Source organism: Hydractinia symbiolongicarpus, chromosome 9, assembly GCF_029227915.1.
Source record: "Hydractinia symbiolongicarpus strain clone_291-10 chromosome 9, HSymV2.1, whole genome shotgun sequence".
Classification (NCBI taxonomy): Eukaryota; Metazoa; Cnidaria; class Hydrozoa; order Anthoathecata; family Hydractiniidae; genus Hydractinia; species Hydractinia symbiolongicarpus.
The window spans coordinates 2,521,037-2,544,518 of record NC_079883.1 but is presented as its reverse complement, the minus strand read 5'-3'; the positions used below and the strand labels follow the sequence as shown (position 1 = coordinate 2,544,518).

At 33.1% G+C, this 23,482-nt stretch overlaps 3 protein-coding genes across 4 annotated transcripts in view; 1 reads left to right on the top strand and 2 right to left on the bottom strand.

Moving 5' to 3' along the window:
- Nucleotides 1–123: 123 nt before the first annotated feature.
- On the bottom strand, nt 124–12,936 carry LOC130656263 (protein slit-like). Of its 2 annotated transcripts, none has more exons than XM_057459096.1 (2): nt 12,849–12,936; nt 124–2,769 (listed from the first exon to the last, which is right to left on the bottom strand). In XM_057459096.1, the coding sequence occupies exon 2, from the start codon at nt 2,761–2,763 to the stop codon at nt 1,255–1,257; it is 1,509 nt and encodes a 502-aa protein (XP_057315079.1). In that variant the 5' UTR covers nt 2,764–2,769; nt 12,849–12,936; the 3' UTR covers nt 124–1,254. The 2 variants fall into 2 exon arrangements, with proteins under 2 accessions (XP_057315079.1, XP_057315078.1); XM_057459095.1 differs by lacking the exon at nt 12,849–12,936 and adding an exon at nt 8,915–9,345.
- Nucleotides 7,283–23,482, top strand: part of LOC130656267 (calcineurin subunit B type 1-like) — a 102,530-nt gene continuing 86,330 nt past the window's right edge. Inside the window, exon 1 of the mRNA XM_057459099.1 lies at nt 7,283–7,293. The gene's annotated coding sequence lies outside the window, so the exon portion shown is untranslated. The remainder of the gene's footprint in view (nt 7,294–23,482) is intronic.
- On the bottom strand, nt 13,006–23,164 carry LOC130656261 (inactive tyrosine-protein kinase 7-like). Its single transcript, XM_057459093.1, has 9 exons — nt 23,003–23,164; nt 20,523–20,819; nt 19,583–19,849; nt 18,951–19,265; nt 18,058–18,333; nt 16,858–17,130; nt 16,281–16,418; nt 15,134–15,507; nt 13,006–14,666 (listed from the first exon to the last, which is right to left on the bottom strand). The coding sequence occupies exons 1-9, from the start codon at nt 23,046–23,048 to the stop codon at nt 14,127–14,129; spliced, it is 2,526 nt and encodes an 841-aa protein (XP_057315076.1). The 5' UTR covers nt 23,049–23,164; the 3' UTR covers nt 13,006–14,126.

The window sequence follows — 23,482 nt, the reverse complement described above, 5'->3', positions numbered from 1 at the left end:
ATAAAAAGTTCAATACCTGCCTTTCTTTCTCACAAGTATCAGGCCTAAAAAAAATCGCTATTTGTATGTGTACCATAAAGACACAAATCATGGAGAAAGACAGTGAAGTGTAAAGAATGAAGATTTATGGAATAAAGTTATTTTATGAACGACAACAATTATTTTACAATTTAACAAAAAATTTTACAATTTAAAAAAATATAACTCGAAACCTCGTAAATTAAACAACCAAGTTGCATCATTGTTTAGGAACTCAAAGAAAAGACTTCATCAATATCTTCGTTGTATCTTATTTTCGCGAATTTTAACTAATCTTACTATTTTGCAAAAAATTTATTCCCTTAAAATTTTGTAAAATTTTCCTCCACATACAAGTGTCCTTCATTTAAAGTACTAACACAGTTACTAAGAGAATAATTTAAAATATTAAGATACAGAATTTTTAATACGCCGTCAATAAAGGAAACAACGAAAGTTGATTTGAGGTTTCTAATCAATTTTTCCTGTTTATTGGCTTTTGTCCAATATTTTAACTTCCTTTGTTTATAAAAAATGCAGAACTAAAATTCGTTTAAATCGAAAAAGAATTCGCTTGGTACACATTTGAATTCAAAATTGAAGAGCACAGCATTTGTATTGCAAATAAATGTTTCTTAAAAAAAAAATGGGCGAACAACCTGAAGGGGAGAACAAAATTTCAAAACAAACTTATCCGAGATCCTTAAAGTGGAAAAAAGTTTTTTTAAGGGGGACAGTCAACGATGATTTATGATTGGTTACTATAGGGGGATAAAACGAAGTTGATAAACGTTCTCTCACAGTCAACACATTGTTTTAAGGCTCATTTCCACTTGGTAGGACATTTCAAGCATTTTGATTGGCTGACGGAAATTTTCGTTGTTTAAAAGTAAATTTAATCTCTACGTTTAAACGCGGAAATATGCGGACACAGGATCGCGTCCAATAGGTTGGTTATCAGAAAAAACACGGTCAATAGAAAAAAAAAATGAAACAAGTTCATAAAGAAAAAGAAAATATTTACCCTATATAGCCATCAAAATAATTAATAATTTTTGCGAATTAATACCATCTTTTATCATAAAAATTCAACGAAGGTGTAAAATTCATCAAATGTTCAAGTAACACATTTTATAATAAATTCACTCTAGAAATTTGACAAATTTCTCACAAAATATTCAGCTGTTTTTTTTTTCACATAATCGCTTTCCATTCAATTCATGCTGCATTTACAAGTTAGGTACGAACAGCTGAAGCTAACGGCTTCTTTTCGGCCTCCGTACCAGTGGCATGCTTGTGTCTATACGCTACAATCACAATCACAACAGCAAGGAGCGCTAAAACAATCAATACAATAGCAGCGATCATACCAGCTTTAAGGCCACTCTCCTCCTTCTTTTCTATTTTAACCTCACAACGATTTCCTTTAAAATTACCAACGCAACTGCATTTATACTCCTTCGGATTTAAAACGACGCACGTGCCATTGTTTAGACAAGGGTTTATAGCACACATCACCTTATTTTCGCAATCTTTACCATTATAACCGAGCAGGCAACTACAATTATAAGTGGTGGAGTTAAGAACATTGCAGGTTCCATTATTGTGACATGGGTTAATTGCGCACATAATTTTCTCCTCACAATGTTTTCCTCGAAATCCAAAAGGACAGCTACAGTTGTAGGAGTTTTCGGTTACAACAACACACGTGGCTCCATTTAAACATGGGCTATAAGTGCATACTGTGCAGTTCAACTTGTTCGGTCCAACCACATTCATAATTAAATCCTTTCTCACAGATTCTGGAGAGAAACACTGTCCCGTAACGGAAACACTGGGCCGGAGAGCTTTTAAGTTTTTAAAAACTTCATAGAGATGGCAGTCACATGATATTGGGTTATTTTCTAGGTTTAATGTTCTAAACACGTCTGTTTTTTCGAAGACAGATTTCTTTATCGTGCTTATACCATTATATGACAGGTCGAGGGCGACAATCTTCAAGTTTTTAAAAGTACCAGGCTCCAGTGTAGTCAAACTATTATTATTTAAATGCATTTTAAAAAGCATAGAGGAAAACGAAGTAAACAAGTTAGGATGAATTCTTGTTAAGTCGTTTCCACTCAACCAAATTTTTCGCATGTTTTTTTGGTTATCGAAGGTGCCAACTTCCACATCTTTGAGAGCGTTGTTCTCCAAACTAAGCGTCTCCAACTCTGTCAATGCGGTAAACGCATCTTTAGAAATACTACTGATCTGATTTTTTTCTAAAAAGAGCTCTTTCAGTTTTGGTGCATGTTTAAAGCAACCTGCTGGTAACTCCGTTATTTTGTTTCCATACAAATCGAGTGTTTCAATGTTTTCATAACCAATCAAATCATCAGCTTCGAGTGTAACCAATTTATTTTGATTTATCAAAATACTTACGAGAGATGGCATGTATACAGACAGATTCTTCGGATACTCGCTAATAAGGTTTTGACTCAATGTGAGCCCATTCAATTTTGTCAAATGCGTGAAATTTTCAACAGGAAAATATTCCAGCAAGTTTTCAGACAAAGTTAGCTCGTATGTGTCCAAGGGTAAGTTAGCTGCCAGAACTTTTAAATCTTCTGATGTCAGATTTTGTCGGTGGCAGTTAACACTGCCTTGCTTACATTGGCACTGTGTAGGACAGGTGGTCCAGATTGGTGCAACAGCTACCATTAGTACCAAGAATAAAGGATAGACGTTGTATTGCATGTTCATGTTTACCTAAAAGAAGTTCAAGTGTCATTATTTCTCTATACATTAAGAACCAAAATTTGCGGCGGAAAATGTTTCGGCTGAAAAACTTCGGCGGAAAAGCTTTCGGACACAATTTTTTATTTGAGCGGAAAAATTTCCGGACAAGATTTATAAAGTCAAAAATGGATGGGTAAGTCTTTTGAACGAATTTCAACGAAATTTCAAAACTAATGATTACAGAAAATGACACAAGGGGAGGCTAAAAGCATAGTGTACATATATTCAATCAAAATCTTCAGGATCCAACTTTATAGATAGAGGCTCAGCCAAATGTGGAAATAAGTAAAATAATAAGTTAAAAAACTGCATTTTTTATTGATTTTCTGGTTACCCTATATATAATTTCTATGCACTAGTCCTTTTTTAAAATAATTAGAAAAACCAAAATTTCGAACAAAAAAACTTCCAACAGACACAAATTTTGGACGAAAAATTTTTGGAAAAAAAAAAATCCGAAAGTTTTTCCATCCGAAAATTTTCGTTTCTAATGTAAGTGATAAAGCCTTTACCTCAAATACAAAATAAATGAGCCTGTTTGAAATAACATGTAAACAAATCAAGTTAAAAGAGTAAAGTCACAGTACCATAAATCATACAAAACAAATCACAAAATTAGGTCTTGCTTCCTGTCCCCAGGCGGGTGAAAAAAGTACTACAATTCCTTTCACAATAAATTTCTTGCTAGTTACATGAAGATCTTATACTCTCATCATCATCATCATTCTCGGCTTAACGACCGTTTTCCATGCTAGCATGGGTTGGACCGGGTATATTAATGACCCTCTTTCAATCTGATCTAGACTGTGTTAGATCTAAACTCAACTTCCTCTGTATCAAGTCTGTCCTTATAACCTCCTGCCAAGTCTTTCTCGGTCTGCCTCTGGGCTTTGCCCCAGGAACTATCAAGTCTCTACATTTTCTTACCCAATTATCCTCCTCCATTCTTTCCAAGTGACGCAGCCAATTCAATCTTCTTATCTGGATAACATCTTTAATTCTACGGAGACTTAGCCTGCTTTTTAGCTTATCTGAACACTTTCTGCCTCTTAGACTGGCGTTACACATCCACCTAACCATTGTCATATCATTCCTTTCTAAACGGCCAAGATCTTCCTGCTTCACTGCCCATGTCTCACTACCGTACAACATAACACTTCTTACACAGGCCTCATACAACCTACCTTTTACCTCAATTGACAGGACTCTGCTTGTCAACAAAGGAAGTAACTCTCTGAACTTTTTCCAAGCAGAACCTATCCTGTTTCATTCAAAAAAACAACAAAAAACTATCAGTGTATTTTAGTTTGGAATTATTGGACACTGACATTATACAATGGCTGCACATGTACAAGATAGAAACTAATGTTATTTAGTGATTCTAGAGTGTAAATTGATTCAATATTTTTTTATATATTAAAAAGTAATTTTCTTTCAATCAAGATTAATCCTCTCCATTAAAACTTATACAATAACCACTTACAGACAAGGTTGGGAAGTTGTACATGGATCTTTCTCAGAGTTTACAACAGACTTAAAAATGACCACATACAAGTGTCCTTCCTTTAAAGTACTAATACAGTTACCAAGAGAATAATTTAAAATATTAGGATACAGAATTTTTAGTACGCCGTCAATAAATGAAACAACACAAAACACAGTTGATTCGAGGTTTGTAATCAATTTTTTTATGTTTATTTGTGTTGTCCAATCTCTTAATCTCCTTTTTTTATAAACAATGCGGAACAAAATTTCCAAACAATCTTAGCTGAGATCCTTAAAGTGAAAAAAAATTGTTTTTTTATAAAAAAGGGGGACAGTCAACGATGATTTATGATTGGCTACCACATGGGGACAAAACAATATCAAATTTGATGAATGCTCTCCCACAGCCAACACATTGTTTACAGCTCATCCTCACTTGGCAAGATATTCCGAGCAGAAAGCATTTTGATTGGCTGGGGTGAAAATTTCTGTTATTTAATAGTAGAATTAATCTCACGTTTAAATGCGTGAAATTTCTGAAAGCCAATCAGAATTTCTGAGCATTTTGCAGTGCATGAAACATTCCACCTTGAAAAGTAAATTTATCTGAAATCTACAAAATATTAAATGTTTTCTTCGTCAGATAAAAAGGCTGGTCTGTGCTTTATGTTGTATTTTTACACAGGATCGCATTGCATGTTTATGTTCACCTAAAAAGTCCAAGTTTAGTCATTTCTGCATAAGTGATAAAGCCTTAACCTAAAAAACTAAACAACAACAACAACATCTATCTAACTTTTTTAGATCCAAAGGCCTGGTGCCTTATGTTCTTCTTATCAATTTACTATTGCTGTGATTCTTCATTGTGTTATTGACCATGGTAATGGCTACTGCAAAAAGAAATAATCATTGGTTGTAATGTACGTAGTTTATTCAACAGAAAAAACTATAAAAATATGTCCACAGCAGTACTTTAGCTGTCAGTACCTAATGACTAAAATAAATCATATCAAACCAACAAGAACAATTGTTTGCCAAAACAGCATTACCTGCTAAAAATCTAAAGTAATTTCACAAAAATAAGTTTATCATTACATAAACCATTATGTACATTTGCAAGAGAAATTTTCACATTAATTAGAAAATATAAAAAAGCATGACTTTAAATTTAATAGAAAGTTAGGCTTTATATAATTAGTAACCACAAAGTTTTATCACTCAAGGGTCAACAAAATAAGGACCACAGTAAGCATTTTATTAAACAGTCAGGAAAAGATTTAAACTTTCCATATAAGGTCTGCTTTACAAGTATAAAAAATATGGCACATCCTGATTCAGATAGAATTTGAATGCACATCCCTTGACAGTTCCAAAATGACTGATGACAGAAAATGTCAAAATTTGTTATTACCTAAATATGACATTATAATTTGGATATAAATATTTGGAAAAATGCTTGTGCATTATATCTATGAGGGTCATTGGATAAAATGGGAAGTCTTGAAGTACTTAATGCTCATTTTGAACTACAAAGACCCAATTAGGCAGTCGAGCAAACACCTAATTAGGCTAGGGTGGCCCTCACATTGCTGGGATAAGCCTAGCGCTATGATAACATTCACTTGGCCATATTGAATCGTTGACATCAAACCTCACTCTCCTGCTCAATGTGCAAGAGTTATAACAACCACAACTCACAGAGGGATTAAAATGTTATAAATGTGTAAATTTAAAAGGAGAAATTCTGTTGTTGTTGTTTTAAAATTAAATAGAAACAGGCATAAGCTTCTTAGCTTATGATGGACTGACTATGATTGACTTGCTACCTAGCTAGCAGCTAGCTAAATAATTCTTGCGTTCTTAATGATGCGCAGACGGGAAAAGACAAGGACAAAGCATAAAATTCACACAAGTTATCAGGTATTTTCACCAAGTGTTTATAAAGTTACCTATTCATATGTATTAAATAAATATATCTTTATTCTGATAAACTGTATGTTTCCTATGTTAAAAAAATATAAATATGTTGAAATGCATCGTAAATATATAAATATATATAGTTTTTTTTTTCTTTCCTTTTTTTAAAAAAATATACATATGAAAATGATCAGTTCCAACAAAAATGAACAAGGATAGAAATATGAGTATATAACAAAGCAGAGTAGGTAGGCATATCTTGATGCATGCTCGAGGATAACCATAGATTAGCCAGTGGCTAGTACTAGCTATGGTAACCTTGAAAAGGGGAGGAAAATCGGGCAAAAATCAAAAACAAAACAAACAAGCAAAAAATAGTAATTGCAAAAAGAAAATGGAGCAACAACACACAATGCCATTTCTCAATTAAGGTGGCCAGAGAAAGGAGAAAGAATTAGAGAAAAGAGTGGACAATAGACAATATATATATATATATATATATATGCACATTTTGTACAATCACACAACAAACACAGCACATCTTAACAATTAGGCATGGTAGGCATGGTATAGTATACCATAGGCATGGTATAGTATATTGCAAGTAGCCTTCAGTTTACATAATTTAATCTTTATATCAGTTTGAGCAAGAACGAAGCAAAATTATCAGGGCTTTATATAATTGTCAATAAGGTGCTTTTGAAGCATTAACTAGCCACAGAGCTAGCTTCAGCGTTCAGCAGTAAGTAAGTAAGTAAGTATATATTCCTGTATCAGGAGCAGATAAATACAGTCTATGGATATTCAGCTCATAGATACTGCTGTATAAATAGATACCTTAATGCCATTAATTTTCGCGCGCCTTTTATTTTCACGCAGGAAAGGTGCTCAAAAATAAAAGGCCACGGAAAAATCCTATTTTCGCCCACTCAGCTGCGTGAAAATTAAAGGCTGTGCGAATTAGTGAAAATCACTTTTTAGCTATTTCTAAGCCATTGATAACTTCAAAAGATGGTCATTTTTTCATTTAAGTACTTTTCTGGTCGAAAGGCTTCATTAAGAACAACAGTAAAAGAGAGCTACTGAGTTTAACTTTAATAAATTTCTTTCATGAATATAAAGGTCTAATCATCAATGACAATAACATTTTGTGTTTCTGGAATTATTGTTGGAGCACTTATCTCTTCTTGGGTCTCCTCTATTTCAGACTCAAGATCAATTTCGTCTCCTTCGCCTTCTTCGTCATCTTCTCCTTCCTTAGCAACTATCTGATCAGGCTCAATGTAATAGCTTTTAACCAGATTCTCCATTTCCTTGAACACTTCATCCTTAGAATCTGCTTTAAGCACAATCAAGAGAATCGGAATCTCTAAACCTCCTGTTGGAATGGGGGATGATTACGACTACGCCTGGAACCACCCAGAAATAATAATCAACGGCTGGAAAAAGTCTGGTGTTACCGAAAATCTTGAAAAGAAAATTAATTAAGACCCTTTTTCTACAAAATAGTTTTATTGATTAGTATATCATGATTATTTTGTATCAACGGGCTTACTTAAAACCACAAGAAAAGAGTCATTTGAAAGCTGAAAAACCGTCTATCAATTACTTTTAAAATTTTCTCACTTCAAGAAAAATTGTAAATTTGGAGGTGCGCAAAAATTAAAGGGTGCGCGAATGGGTGTTTTTGAAGGGTGCGCGAAAATTAAAGGCGCGAAAATTAATGGCGTTAAGGTATACAATATAAATATACTATACATGCTAAATATTACGTGTACATGTTTTGTTTAAAGTATAAACTATAAGATATAACCTCTTCTATTTTTTCATAGAAAATATCGTAATAGTAGGAAGTAATCACGCTCATACAGAGGGAAGCCATAGAAATAGCAAAGCTGGAAGGACTATGGAACCTTTGGATTGGGATGGAGAATACACACACAATTACCAACGATCGACATTGGTTAGACAAAGTTATTCTTAGTGAGTGGGAGCGTGAGAGCAACTGATGTTAGACACAAGACCTCGCAGGAATCATGGAAGAAGAGATACATTTTTCCTGTCAACAAAAACCGCAGAGTTCTAGTCAATCGAGTGTAACTATTTTAAGAAGTATTCAAAGGGAGAGAACTTTAACTGCGGTTTCGATAAAGGTTTGAATGCTTTTTTTAGATTGGATTGCATAGAGTTCCAATCACGGACACACTGGGATGTGACAGATTTTTTACCATACAAGGTTGTATTGGAGTGTGGTATAGTCATGTTGTTATCAGAGAACTTGGTAAGATGATGGTGAGACATATTAGCAGAAATGATAAAATCATTAAAAGCATTGGGAAGTTTATTGTGGACAAGATCGTGAAGAAGTAAACAATTCAGAGTTGTAATATAATCAGGAACTCGGAGGACATTTGATAATTTGTATAGTGGTTTAGGGGAATCATATTTTGCTTTGAAATGTATAACTTTGAGAGCTTTGTTTTGAAGAAATTGTAATTTTAACTTTAGAGAATTGTTACTGTGACTCCAAATTTGTATACCGTATATTAAATGGGATTGAAAGATAGCATGGTAAATATTCAAGAGTATGTCATTTGTAACATAGTGGCGGACTTTAGCTAAAATACCAATGGCACGGCTCAGTTTTGGAATGAGGGTGTTCAACATCTCAAGGACAAGATAAAAAATACGAAACAAACATATAAACACTCACATTTGTTTATGTATTTAACAGCACTGAGAAACTCCAGCCAAGTAAAGTAAGGTACTTGCAGGATGCTGGCTCAAACCCAAAAATCTTAAATCGAAAGTGCCCAGGGCGTAAGAAAACCGGGAACACGGAAACGCTACGTAATCGGAATACCGGAATACCCAACTACCAGAGCACCAACACCAATATGACAAAAATCAAAGTTTCATAGAAAAAACTATATATCAATGAATGACAACAAAACACATGTCTTAAAAAACTATACATGTCAAAACAAAATATATCAGCGAACTGATGAAAAAGAAGGTCACAAAAAAATATTTGGCTAAAAGTTTTGATAACAATGCTAATTAATGGCGTCTATATTCGAAATATATCATATCGGACGGCAAAGTGAGCCCTAGGAACAAGGTTGAAAGTATGTGTAAATTATGTTACATGATGTTGTTTTCAACGACTCCCGACATCCCTGGTAAATGTGGATTCGGTAATGTATCACTTTGCTTAAAAGACATGTGCCAATCTAAGTTTGATTGTCAGAAATCGACTCAAATTCTCGAAAATTAATTTTGCGAAAATGTCTTGCGTGAAAATTTCTGGTCACGAAAGTTTTTCTCTTAAGATATTTCAGAAAATAAGAAGCTTTCTTGAAAGTGACGTCAGTCAACTTCTTCCTACATTCTATGGAAATATGTGCACCACACAATATGTTTCAGACAAGTGCCAAAATTTATGTTTGAAGAAAAATTTTGTAAGACAAATGACGCATGAAAATGCTTGAATAATATCCTGTAACGGTCGCTTATTTTTTCCCTTTTTTAAACGCTCTACCGGTTACACCTTTACAAGAGTGTTAGGAGATTAATCATCTCGGCTGTGGTATAAACTGTTGCCAACTTCGACCTATCCAACCTTGTTCCCAGAGCTTAAAGTTTTTATATCTAGACGAAAACTCATTGAGACCCTAAAAATCGCCCTTATCCTCTTTTTGATATGATAAATGACAGCATAAAAAAAGAACCTAACAAGCCTTGGGGGCGACATCGTTGCGTAATGTTAGAGCTGCCCTCGTGCTTTTTCTATCTCACTATCAGCGTCGGAGAGCACACAGTATAAGAAGCACCACAAGCGATAGAGAACAGCATTGTGCGAGCTATTAAAAACGGTAGAACACGTGGATGTAGGAAAATACTATCTTCTTAATGAACAGCTTTACAGACAACCTCGTTCCCAGCGCCTCTTGTCTCTTTTCTATACCTGGTATCGCCGTCCGATGTCAGAAAAGATACAAGATGCCCTGGGGACGAGGTTGCTTTACAGAGAATCATGAAGTTATCGACGCCTTTACTAAGGAAATCATACGGATAAAATCACGCATCTATCAAGTTTCACATCATGCATAGAGATATTAGTAGAACTTTTTGAGCCTCTTATACATACAACGGAGCAAGATGCAAGGTCTAATAATAATGATGACGGAAATGATATCAGTATGCCTGATGATGAGGGTATTTAAATTGACTTTCATCATTAAATTTGCTGCAACCTTACAAATCTAATGATGGAAGTGAGGGGACAGACCGGCTTAATCAAATATCAGCTGAAATGATTACCTCGGATGACATAAGTCCCGAAATAAATGCTTAGACAGTTAGACGAAATTACAACAGATCAACGGGTAAATAAATGGGAAGATAAAACTGTGAAAAACAAACTAAAAAAAAAACCGTGTGACAAATTGAAAGTTAGAACGACCTGACCTCAGCTATGCAAACACATAACTTAAAGTTTGAAAATCATGATATTTAAGTCCATATCTGCAATATAAGGTGTGGCAGATAACGTGGTAAGTTTAATGGTAGACAGAATACGACTCCGGTGAATGCCATATACGCTTTTGTTATATAAGAATACTAAAATTCTAACCAGGTTGGTCCTTATTCCTATTTCTCTATTGTCTTAAACAATAGATATATAATTTTTTAAAATCAAAATCAAATCCAGCCTGATATTCTTATAAAGCATATTCTTTTAAAAATGCGTGTAGTGCCGAAAATGATAGGTTGTAAGTTAAAACAAACCAGAGCATTAATCAAAATCGTAGAGAGCAATTTCTACATAAAATTGCCAAACTAGTTGACCAGCCTTGATCCCAGGACCAGAATCTCTTTTTGCATATATCAATAAGCGTGGGGACGAGGTTGTTTGATGACATACCTACAAAGGCTAAGCAGCTAAGAAATTTCTTTGCTGTCGGCCTTAACATCAACTGGACAAAACACCAAGTCAAATTTTCACTAATATTTATAACATTAATTTATCTACAAACACTGTCCCAAGGTCTCTTCTACGCCTATGATATTCGTAAATCAACGGCGTTTTGCCCTCATTAAGAACAAGACGTATGATATACGTAAACAACCTCGCGAATAAAGTTTACAAAAAGCTGTCTATTAAATTGTGATTTCTGTTACGAAGTTAGACACGACATACTTTGCTACTCAGATGGGCAATAACATTTCTTGTGGACTACGCAGTTTTTTTCGAAATTGATTTGTGAGATCTTCTGAACGGAAAATTCCTCGAAATTTCAATTTTCGTTGGGTCAGTCTGGGGTAAACTGACTGACAGAAAGAAGAAAGCGAAAACGAGAAATTCTTTTCGCTACAAAAAGAATTTTGTTCTCGTAATTATTTATATATGGTGGAGCGTCTTCGTTTTTCTCTTACGTATTGTTGTGGAAATTTTATTTTTCGCAGACTACTTTCCAGGCATTTGGGGAGACCTTAATTCTGCCTATATTCACTTTTGAAAACTTTGGTGGAAACACCTTTACTTTACCAGTTAGTTAAATAAAGCTTGTGAACACTAATCTTATCTTTTTAAAAAATAAACAATATGCAGGCGCTGCTATTGAAAATATTGCTATTGAAAATGCACAACTATGAAACATCCACAATGCAACCCAATTTTACAATTTCTGCTAACAAAAAATACAGCCTATCATTCATGGTTGAAAGTCGCGCGATTGAAACGTTTATGAGCTTAAACTCTATTTAGGTGACAAAAATCAAAATTTTGATGTCACTATCATATTCAGCATACTTTTTTTGTTAACTGTGCCAAATTTTGTCGAAAATAAAGTATTTTAATTTTCGAACCAATTTTGGCCTAAAATGACATTTAGGTGACAAAAAATCAAAATTTTAATGTCACCATGTTCGGCATACTTTTTTTGTTAACTTTGCCAAGTTTTGTCTAAAATAGTTTTAATTTTTGGACCAATTTGGCCTAAAATGACGTTAAGTGACAAAAATCAAAATTATGGTGTCACTATTATGTTCAGCATACTTTTTTTGTTAACTGTGCCAAGTTTTGTCGAAAGCAAATACCAAATTTGGCCTGAAACGTCATTTAGATGACTTCCAAGTACTTAGAGAGTTTAGGTACGAAATTTAAATCTGTGACGTTGCAATTGATCATTTCGGACATAGTTAGTTACGAGTTAGTAAAAAGAAAAAAAAAGTAAAAATAGTTACCAAGATGAGATTCGAACACACGACTACTCCCGTGTCGGTGCTCAGAGAGGCAAAAATTTCCATTCTTGTAGGACACATTTGCGTTTTAATACAAGCTCACGAGCTTGTAATTACCAAAAATCTACGATTTCTATATTAACTTCAAAGCAAAATAAAAACAACAGCCATATTGAAAAGTCAAAAATACAACAAACTATCAAAATGTTTATTTCATGTTCCCTTAAATCGAGTGTGTTGAACAGCAACACACTGGCAAAACAGCCCAAAACATGCGCCATACCTAATAAATATTTTCGTGTTATTGCACATGAAAACAAACTTTCAAAGATAGCTATAGCTTCGTAATTGCAACTTTTTTAATACATACAAAATTCAAGTCTGAAGAAGAACTCACCCACCTCTCACATAAAAAATAAACAAATGTCTCCTCAAATTAAAAAAAGAATAACCTTTTCAACATGTTTGTGAATGACGTATCCCCTGATTGTTATCAGATTGGAGATAATGGTTCATAGGGAGAACATTAATCCATCACATGATATCATATGACAACACTTGAAACTTCCAATATTTTTCTTTCGGAAACAAAAAGTTTGACAATGCTACTACAAAAATATAAATAAGTGAATAAAAAATTACTCGAGAAAAACGCTTGCGATTCTTCTTTCGAGTTCGCACACAAATAAAAAGAATCTAAGCCTCTACGAATCGCCTCTATAAGAATTAGTAGAAAAAAACTAAGAAAACTAAGAATCATTCGGAATCATGGGACCTCCTACATTACACTACACGTCTCGAACACTAGATATTCACTTACAAATGATGCGATCACTAAACAGGACGAAATGTTAAGGAGTTATTAAATCGAGGCTAAAAATTGCAAGTATAAAATCTTGTGGATCTATGATTGAACAAAGGTTGTTTCTAGTTCCAAAAGAATGAGGGCCTCTGACCCTTGAGCCTGTTTCAAGCTTATGCTTTCCTACCGGACTTTCTGCATACACAATTCTATAAATATTATAATAGAAACCAGTAGCTAGTTGTTCTTTTTTAAAAAAAAACTAATAACATAAAATTAGACTGGTTTCTTCCACACCTTAACTATGACTAAGACAATATAAAAACAAGAATGTACGATTTATGAACAAATAATGATAAAAAGAATAAACATATATTTACATATCTTTTTAAAAAAACTCATTGTCTTGTTTCTGAAGTTGTGCGTGATTGCTGCGTATAAGAACACTTAAAAGAGACCAATTAAATTATGAGAGTATTTAAAAACAACACTTGTGATTACTGCCGAAATGAAAATTTGTCTTAGTTAGAACAACACGCCAAGGAAATGCGTCATCAATGGCTAGTCAAAAAAAAAAAAATGACTCGTAGTTCTCACGTATACACTGCTTAGTGATAATTTTTTTTTTTTTTGTGAATTTCGCAGATAAAAAAATTAAAAACAAACTAACTTGTTGGGTATAAATCTCCGTGGACACATCAAATACGTTCTCAAATAAAAACTTTAGTTACACACGTGTTAGAATAAATCCTGTTGGTATTTTTACCAACAAAGAGAGTTTTTTTTTTCAACATGCGACGTCGTACCTTCACAGTTCATCGCTGTCTAAACAGTATCCTTCTTCGCTTATTACAAGGTTATAAAACTATTGGTGAAGTTACTCATTGTCTAGATTAATCTCAGCAATCGCACAAGTTAGCTCTTCAAATGTTGGACGCTGTGAGATATCAACCAGCCAACACCTCTCCATCACGGCATTCACAGGTTTGGGACACTCCACTAATGTGGGTAATCTTACATCGCTACAAACACTCTCCTGTACCTCCTTGTTGTCAAGATCAGCATAGGGTTTCTTTCCGCCGGAAAATATTTCCCACATGGTAACACCGAAACTCCACACATCGCTCTTTTCCGAGTAGTGTCCGGACGTAATAGCTTCCGGGCTTAACCATCTTAACGGGACCGGTATATCGTTTAGTAAGTAGTAATCGTCACTATAAACATCTTCACATAAGCTAAGGAATGAAACTTTAACTTCGTTGTTGGGAAACACCACGCAATTTCTTGCAGCTAGATCTCTGTGCACGTAACGCTGCTTAATTAGATATTCCATACCAGACGCAACACCAAACGATATATTTAAACGTTCAGTGGGAGACAGATCAGGTTTGCTTTGAAGGTATTCCTTTAAATCACCCTAAGATTTTAAATAAAAAGCAAAAATTTACACATCTACAAAAAAGGGAAGTGTCTTATATTTTGCGAAGAATTATTTTCACGAATGTAGTATTTTTTTTTCGCAATTTTTAAAAATTGTAGGCGTATTTGTTAAGAATGGGTAGCCTTTATTGAACTTGTTTATACCAGGCTAGCGATTAATTTTTATCAACTACAAAATCAGACCAGAATTTACTCAGAAAAACTACAGAAGAAAAAACGAAGAAACTTTTTGCTTTTCCAAAAGTTTCGCTAAGTTTTCCTTAACGAAAGAGTTATTTTTAGTATTTTCATTTTGGCAAATGACCTTTCCGAAGATTTTCAGACAAATTCTCGCGAGTATGGATAAAATTCGCAAAATTCGCGAAAAATAATCAACTTATGATTTTAGCAACGGATTTAACCAATGTGAAAAAAAAAATTAAAAAGAGAAAAATGAAATATTACCTCGTCACTAAATTCTGTGATAATGTAATAGGGTGTCACATCTACGTTCACACCCATCAGCCGCGCCACATTGTTGTGGTTAAGCTGTGCAAACATTTCAACCTCAAGGTCAAATTCAGCTTTATAGTCTTCACCGGTTCCATCAAATTGTTTTACAGCAACTAAGGTAGACTTCTTATCTCTGTTGATGCCTGCAGCGCGTGCTTTAAAAACACGCCCCATCTTACCGTGGCCCAAAGTTTGTATTTCTTCCAAATCTTCACGAGGGAACTTCCATTTTTCAAGTGCACGTTCTCTTTCCTCAAGAGGAATCGATTCATTGTTCATCAAAGGTTCTTTCGCAAATTCGCCATCCTCCACTTCCGTTATGATACCTAAATGAAGAACATGGTGAATTATTAAGGAGTATGTAGGAACATTCTATATATGTGTTATTCACAGGAAGCTTTACTTAAATCATACTTTAAATGTTCATAGTCCATTTCCTATAGAAAACACGACGCCATTTACGTTTTCAAGTTTATTCAACATTTTTAGGTGTTTTTCAGGGTTTATTCTATATAATTTTTGCAATACTTCAAGGTTCCGAAGCACACTGACACAAGACAGCATAGGTAATGTAAAAATACTCAAAAATGACATTTAAACCTTCAAAATGTTCATTATTTAAAAAAAGTGCAAACACAACATCCCACAAGTCAATGTTTCACAACTAGACAGAAATATATTCATTTTCAAGCACTTTCTCCGGAGATTAATGAGTATTTAAGGCTTTCAAGTTTCAGCAGCCAATCTGAGGCTGACATGAAAAGGATATCACCGTATTTCCTTTATTATCTGTCCAGGCGCTCATAATTTTTTTAACAAGCAGTTATTACAAGATGCGGTTGTTACAGGGGGCAGTTATAAAAATATTTGTAAAATGTATAAAAACAATACTCGTTTTATTTTTTTGGCTTTTGCTTGAATAATTATATCCAGTATACTAGATTTTAGTAACCGCCCGGGTGCTTATTTGATAACGGGGCACTTACAAGATTAATTTTGAAATAAGGGAGCTGTTATTAGAGGGGCGTTTAAAAGAGGGGGTGTTATACGATATAAAAGTATGAAAAAAAGTCAATCACAAAAAAATATCACAGCGAACCTTTTTTAATAAGCCTTGCTCTTCTTGCTCTACAGTAGATCATCAATCCAATAACAAGCAAGATATATACACCTGCACAACCGACAGCGATGGCTACAGTTTTCATCATAGAACCTGATTCTTCCACTTTCTGTGCTTCTAAAACAGTAATAACACAGATTAAAACATCAGTGGTAAAACAAACATTGTAGATGGTTGCCACTTTATAGAGTCAAATTCAAGGAGATTTAAGGAATTTGGATGAGGATTTTCAATTTTTTTTCAGAAGATGTTCTTATTTATCCAAAAAATATGAGACTATTTGAAGAGATTTTAAAGGTGATGCCACAAATTATTGCTGTAAAGATGAACCACTTCTACGCATTTCAAAAATCAAAACATACGAAACGATGCAAAATTTAAAATTCAGGCAATTTAAGGATAAAGTTGTTAAAAAAAACATTTTTGAGAAGATTTGAGACATTTTAAGGGAACATTGAATTGAGGAGTTTTGAGCCCCTGTTGTATTACAAGTTAGTTTGCCAACTTGCCAATACAATGTCTGTTGTGACAAGGACGCTGAGATTCATATTAATACCTTTTATTTTTACACTGAACGAAGTTGCGCCCAAGTGGTAACTTTGAGAAAGCCAGCAGTGGAAAGTCCCAACATCATCTTTCGTCATTTTCTTAATCTGCAAGGTACCATTAGGCCATACTTTGTAGTTACTATTGTTCCTCAATTCATCCTTGTTATTTCTTAAGTACGACACTTTCGGTTCTGGATCACCTTCACCTTGACAGTGCACCCAAGCAGATTTGCCAAGTACGACACTCACATTTTCTGGCTTGACTACAAATTCTGCTGACCCTAACATAAGATAAACGAAATTGAAACAGATATACTGAACAAAACCAGAATTTAAAAAAAGAAGTTAAATTCAATGAAAATCTCTTATTGATGACGACAGATTTTAGCTCTGTAATTTTTTAGATTATTCATGAAAAAACCCTGAATTGGTACAGTAGAGTCCCGTTAACTCACACCCTCAAGAAAAATGAAGATTTAATCTAATGAAAGACTAAAGTCTTTCTAATTTATCGTTTATGGAATAGCAAACAAAACACCACGAAAACAAGTATAAATAAAAGCCTTGTTCAATTTTTATGCCATTTTCGAAAGAAAGCAAGCATTTATTATTCGTGCAGAAAACAAGCAAAATGATTGAAAACTTTGGCTTTGCAAAAAACACTCTCATCGAATTACAAAATTTTGGACATCGATGAAACTGAATCCACATACGCATCATTACTAGATTATACAAAAACATTTTTGTCACCAATTTCCTGTTTCTGTCTTGAATTCTGGAAACAGAACCATTTACAGAACAGTAAAATCAGGAGATGTTATAAATAAAAATGATCATGATTGTGGTTTAGTGAATGCTGTTTTTTTTAGAACAAAAAATCTTAGATATTTTGTTCTAACTATGGTAAATTGGTAAAAGTTTCTTTACCACATAAAAAATATATAACAAAATTATATACCGAAATAAATTATAAAATTATATAACGGTAAAATCTCAAAGTTGGTGATTTAATCATCAACTATAACAATATTTACTGTTTTCATTTTTAATTTTTAAAATTATTTTCAACAAAATTAGTCCCAAAATTTGACAAAGGCAAAGGTTTTTGCTTGTGAAATTTTGTGCCCATAACAACATAATACTCTCATATACACCAACCAACGCTTTTGTTTTTAAGTTTAATATTTCTTCAAAAACATTTAACTTACTGAAGACAACAAGTTGAACTCGAGAAGATGCTGAGTTGTGGTCTCCTTTCGCAGTACAAACATAGACACCAGTATCTTTGAAATTCAAATTTGTAATCTCTAAAGTTGAATTCTTTACTTTCATGTTATCAGGAAGTTTTGTTGCATTTAATTTACTCCAGCTATAAGTAATATTTCCATCACCACGAAAAAAACATCTTAGACTTGTGTTCTTCTTACTGCGCAGGTTTCTGGTTTGTTTGTTTATTTGTAATTCAGCGTTTACCTTTACAAGTTCTGAAAGAGGAAAACAAGATGATTCATTCTGTGACTGTACATATACTTCAATACAAACACTTATTAGAAGATCCCTTTTTTCTGCTATGTATTAACTTAGTCTAAATTTTCCAATTATGTTTCAAACCGAATAAAAATTGCATTGGAAATTAGATAAAAATGACATTATGAGTGAAAACATGTGGCTAATAGTTTAGTAGGGTATATTGAAATTATCTAACTTTCTGTGGGCCAACTATTAGCTTACTTTTCTTATATCAAATTACCAAAAGTTCTTTATCTCAAAAAAATATACCAAACTTTAATAATTGCAAGGGTTTTCTAGTGCCCAGTATTTTAAAATTAAGAAGAACGTTTGTATCTGTAAAATGAAAAACTTAATTTTCTTAAGAAAAAGTGGCAACCTTCACGAATCTTGTCAATATTTTCACTTTGCAGTTTACCAATGTGAAGTGAAGGTCCAAGGAAAATTCAAGGCAAGTTTGAGTTACTGAGAGAGGGGTCTAATTATTAGGAGTATAGTGTTGCAATTATTTCGTAGTACCACCACATAAGTGTGAAAATGCTTTTAAAAAAAATGAAAAAAATCAAATTTTGGAAACGTAAGTTATGCATACCAGTAACATTTAATAGAACACTTTCACTTTGCATCTCAGACCCAAGTGTTGCAGAGCACAGATATTCTCCTGCATCTGTGTACACTGCATTTGATATGATCAAGTCACCATCTTTAGAAGTTACAGTTCCGTTGACAGGAATTTTTTCAATAGCTGTCTGACAAGATTGAATCCCGCTCTTTATATTACAGCTTTTTTTTAAGCGATTCCATAAAACTGGCAGAGGAGGTACAGCCTTTGAGGTACATGTAAACTTGGTGTTTTCTTTCTCCAAAATTTGTCTTGTCTGTGGTGTAACTTCAAGATTTCCGAATACTAAAAAACAAATTTTTCTTGATGCCTTTGTGATAACATTAAAACTTTTTGAGATCAATTTAACATTAAGTACACCTTGGTTTACTTAGAAACCTTTCTACGCAATTGCCAATATGTTAATAAGGAAGACAGGCAAATATCACATCTCCATTTTTTGCTGACAAACAAATTTGAATTACCAAGGCCGTTCTATTTTATATATTTGTTATTTGTCTCTTATGTTACATAAAAACATCCTGTGCTTTTTAAATGCCTAGCTAGATATACGGTAGAGATACGAACAAAGATAAGAACATTCTGATCAATTAAAAACATACTTGTCACTTTTAGAGAAGTGTCTCGTTCCCGTACTTTAAACGCGTTGCTGGCAACACAAGTATAATTTCCTTCATCTTTTTTGCTTAACGGTTGTTTTATCGTTAGCGTCCAGTCAATGTTATAGCGTTCAGGAGGAGTCAGTGGCAAACCATTGAATTTCCAGCTGACACTCGGCATAGGCTTTCCCAAAGGTTTCACACAGGCTATTTTTGCATCCGTATTGTGGAAAACCATAAGCGGGTTAATTACGTCTACCTTCTGTAAGTCTAAAATATAATTTTATTGTGTAAATCACACTGCTGAATTTAGCATATCCACAATTTTCTTTTATTCAAATTAAAATTTATATAGTTATAATAATAATAAATTCCATGGCCATTCACCGTGTTTCTAAATATCAGGAATGAGATAAAATATATCGCTAGCACATGTTAATTGGCTTTTAGCTATCACATAACTGGTCCCTATTTTTTGTAGTGACTTGCAAAAATGTTAACAAAGCAAAAAAGAAAAAGAGAAAAAGTAAACAAAATTTCATAAAACTTAAACAATGTCCATAGAAAATAAGAAGCTTGTACTTTCCACAATTGCTCATTAAATTGAACAACAACAAAGTCAAACATCTATATAGAACTGATAATTTTTTTTCGTTGTGTTCAAAAAATTTTAATTGAAATTCTTTTTCTTCAGGTATATAATATATTGAAGACATATAATCTACATACATATGAATAGAAATACTGGCCAATATTTTGTATGATTCAAAAAACCTAGATCTACTTTGGTTACAGATTACTTTATTTTTTATCTTTTCATCAATCTACCATTTTAAACAAGTTATCAAATTTTGTTGTTTGCACAGACCTAACTGTGTTCAGTCTTCGAAATTACAATTGCTATCTTCCTGTATAAGGTATATAAAATAAGGTTTTGACTTACATGCAATTTCTACTTTCACTTTGGCATATCTTTTGACATTATTTTCGGTTGCTATACATGTATATTCTCCTGTATTACGACGTCGGAGAGATTTGATATATAGAGAATTATTTGCTAGCACATAGACCTCTTCCTGCATTAGACCTGATGCTGGCATGAGAGGGACCTCTTTGTCATCAATCTCCCATGTGATCTCAATATTATCATTGGTAGAGCTTGTTTCACATGACAGCATAACTTTCGTTTTTGCAAGTTGCAGCACAGCGGGGGGTGCGATATAAACATTTAAAGCTGATGCTAAAATTAAAGACAAAATATATTTGATACATAGATCAGATTTATGTTTAACATGACGACAATAGTGAATAAACAAATTTCAAAAATTTATTAAGTTGGTTTTTTGTGGTAGGTAAGCTTTCAGTGACACTATATTTAAACTCAACATATCTTTATTAGCCTATTAACAGCCATCATTTAAATTCACAAGCCTATTAGTTTTACTTTGCCTGATACTCATGCAACCACAGATTATACCAGCAGACTTCCCTGTAAACCATTAGGACTTTAACTTATGGTACATATACACCACCATCCATATCAAATTAAAATACCCTTCAAAAACATTTTATTAACACTGACCTTATTTTTATCTATAATATTTTCCGACAAAATACTCAAAACTTTAGTTTTTAGCCTGTGGGAAATCTACACAAACTTGCATGTTGGAGTAAAGTCAATAAAAGAGATGTCTGCAGATAACATATCAGGTAATCCAAAAAATTTACACGGCATAACACAGTGTTCTCAGTTGCCACAGTCAAAAAAATTATATTTTCCACAATGACAGTACAAATTTTTTTTTGAATTTCCGAATGAATAAGGTTTAACAAAACCACAAGACACTTTCTTAGTATCCACCAGTTGCACAGGAGTTGTGTCATTATAAACAGAAACAAAACTACCAGTATTGAGCTCTAACTTTCCATAAGCAATCATTGGTTGTATACCAAACAGAATTCTAAATCACATTTTTTTATTTGAATATTGGAACAAGATGCAATCTTTCTTTTTGGCTAAATTTTTTTTCTTACAATTTTCTGCCATTTTTATGGAAAAATATTATCTGCATTCTTTACGTAATATTTCACAAGGGGGTTGAGATACTTTGTTTTTGTAGTCTATTTTTCAATCTTTCAAAAAAAAATGACACGGTTGTGTATTTAAATACAACCTATATATATCATAATATTTTTTATTCATAATTTTTTATCTTTATCAAAAATTATTGTAAATTGGTTAAAAGCATCGCACTAAATGCTTTAATATTAATATTATTTATCTTTTTTTCTTCTTTGACAAGTATGCAATACCTGGTCACACCTTTAAAATGGGTAGTTCCTTAATTACTATGTTCTTTATCTGTATATAAATCTAAGGCCTTCATATTTATTTTGCATAAAGTGTGGAGCACTCCAAATATTATACAAAGTTGCATACAAAAATATTAAATTTTCATTAACCACCATGTTCCAATAGCAATTAACAAATTGATGACATTAATTATATTAAAACTTAAAACTCTTTTAGTAATATTAAAGTACAAAGAAATTAATTGACAGTAAACTACAGAAATTTATAAGTCTTTGTGCTATACCTATTACGCAGATTATATTAAGTGTTAATGCTGATCCAATTTCAGTTTGTACTGAAGTACCTTTAACAGGCATATATTGTAATTTTTTAACCATAACTACTATGTCATGTATATAGGGGTAGGACCCTTACAACAAGCCTACCATAAAATTATTTTTTAGGATTAATTATGAAAAAGGAGGAGCTATATTGCTTTACTATTTTTCTGGAAACTGTGGTGTCATTTTAAACTTGACCTTTACTTGACTTACTTGTGTATATCTAGACCATTTCGCGTGACATAGTTGTTTTGATTTCATTTTGGGGACAATAGACATATGTACACTTTTGTGTAGGTAAAAAAGCAGGACTCTCACAGATAGATAGATAGATAGCCTCACTAATATCGAGGGATATACCCTGTCTATTATTTCACAGGGTATATTGACTATTAATGAAGATTAGAGATTTTTTGAGTAGCACAATGATCCAAGACGGAGTGAAATTAAATTTTACCTATATTCTTCTAATTCTTTTTAAAAAAATAATACTGTGGTTTGTTGTTTATATTGTTTTTTATATTTTCTTATAAATTTATTATAGATAGCTGTCTACTTCAGTAGCAAAAAAGGACAATTCTGTTTACAAGGAAAATATATCAAAACAGGTTTTTTCGTTAGCTAGTAGTTTAGCTAAAACTAGGGACATAGAAAGATTAAAAGACACTGCAATATTAAAGAACTTATTAACCTTAGCTATACTACAGTTTAATTTAACAAAATTTATTAAGAGACAACTGGCTAGCATATAATTCTACATCTTTATACAAAGAAAAAAATATTTCTTACTCAATGATAGTTGTATCAGAATTATCCCGAACTTGAATTCTCCCATTATAACAACTGATGATTTTTTTCTTTGCCTAACTCCTCTGACTTATGGCTACGCGAAAATGGTTATGATGTTTTGTTATGTTCGGTGTCCGCCATTACAAAGAGATTCATTTTCTAAAAAACATTGGGCGAATATAATGGATTTGATCACATGTCTGATTTTAATCCAATTGGATTGCGTTATGTGACAATTGTGCATAAATGAATAGTCCTATGAAGTCTGCCGCTTACTCTCTCCTCCACACGTCTTATAGCACCTAGTTTTTGTTCTGTTTTTTAACTTTTTGATCGGTCAAAAAATTCCAAATATGCCATATAGATGTTCTCCCAGCTGACAATTGTAACGTATAAAAAAATGATACAATGATACTCTTCGCTGAATGTCAGAAGAAAAATCTCTAGATACCACCCAACCTCATCCCCAGGACCTCTTTT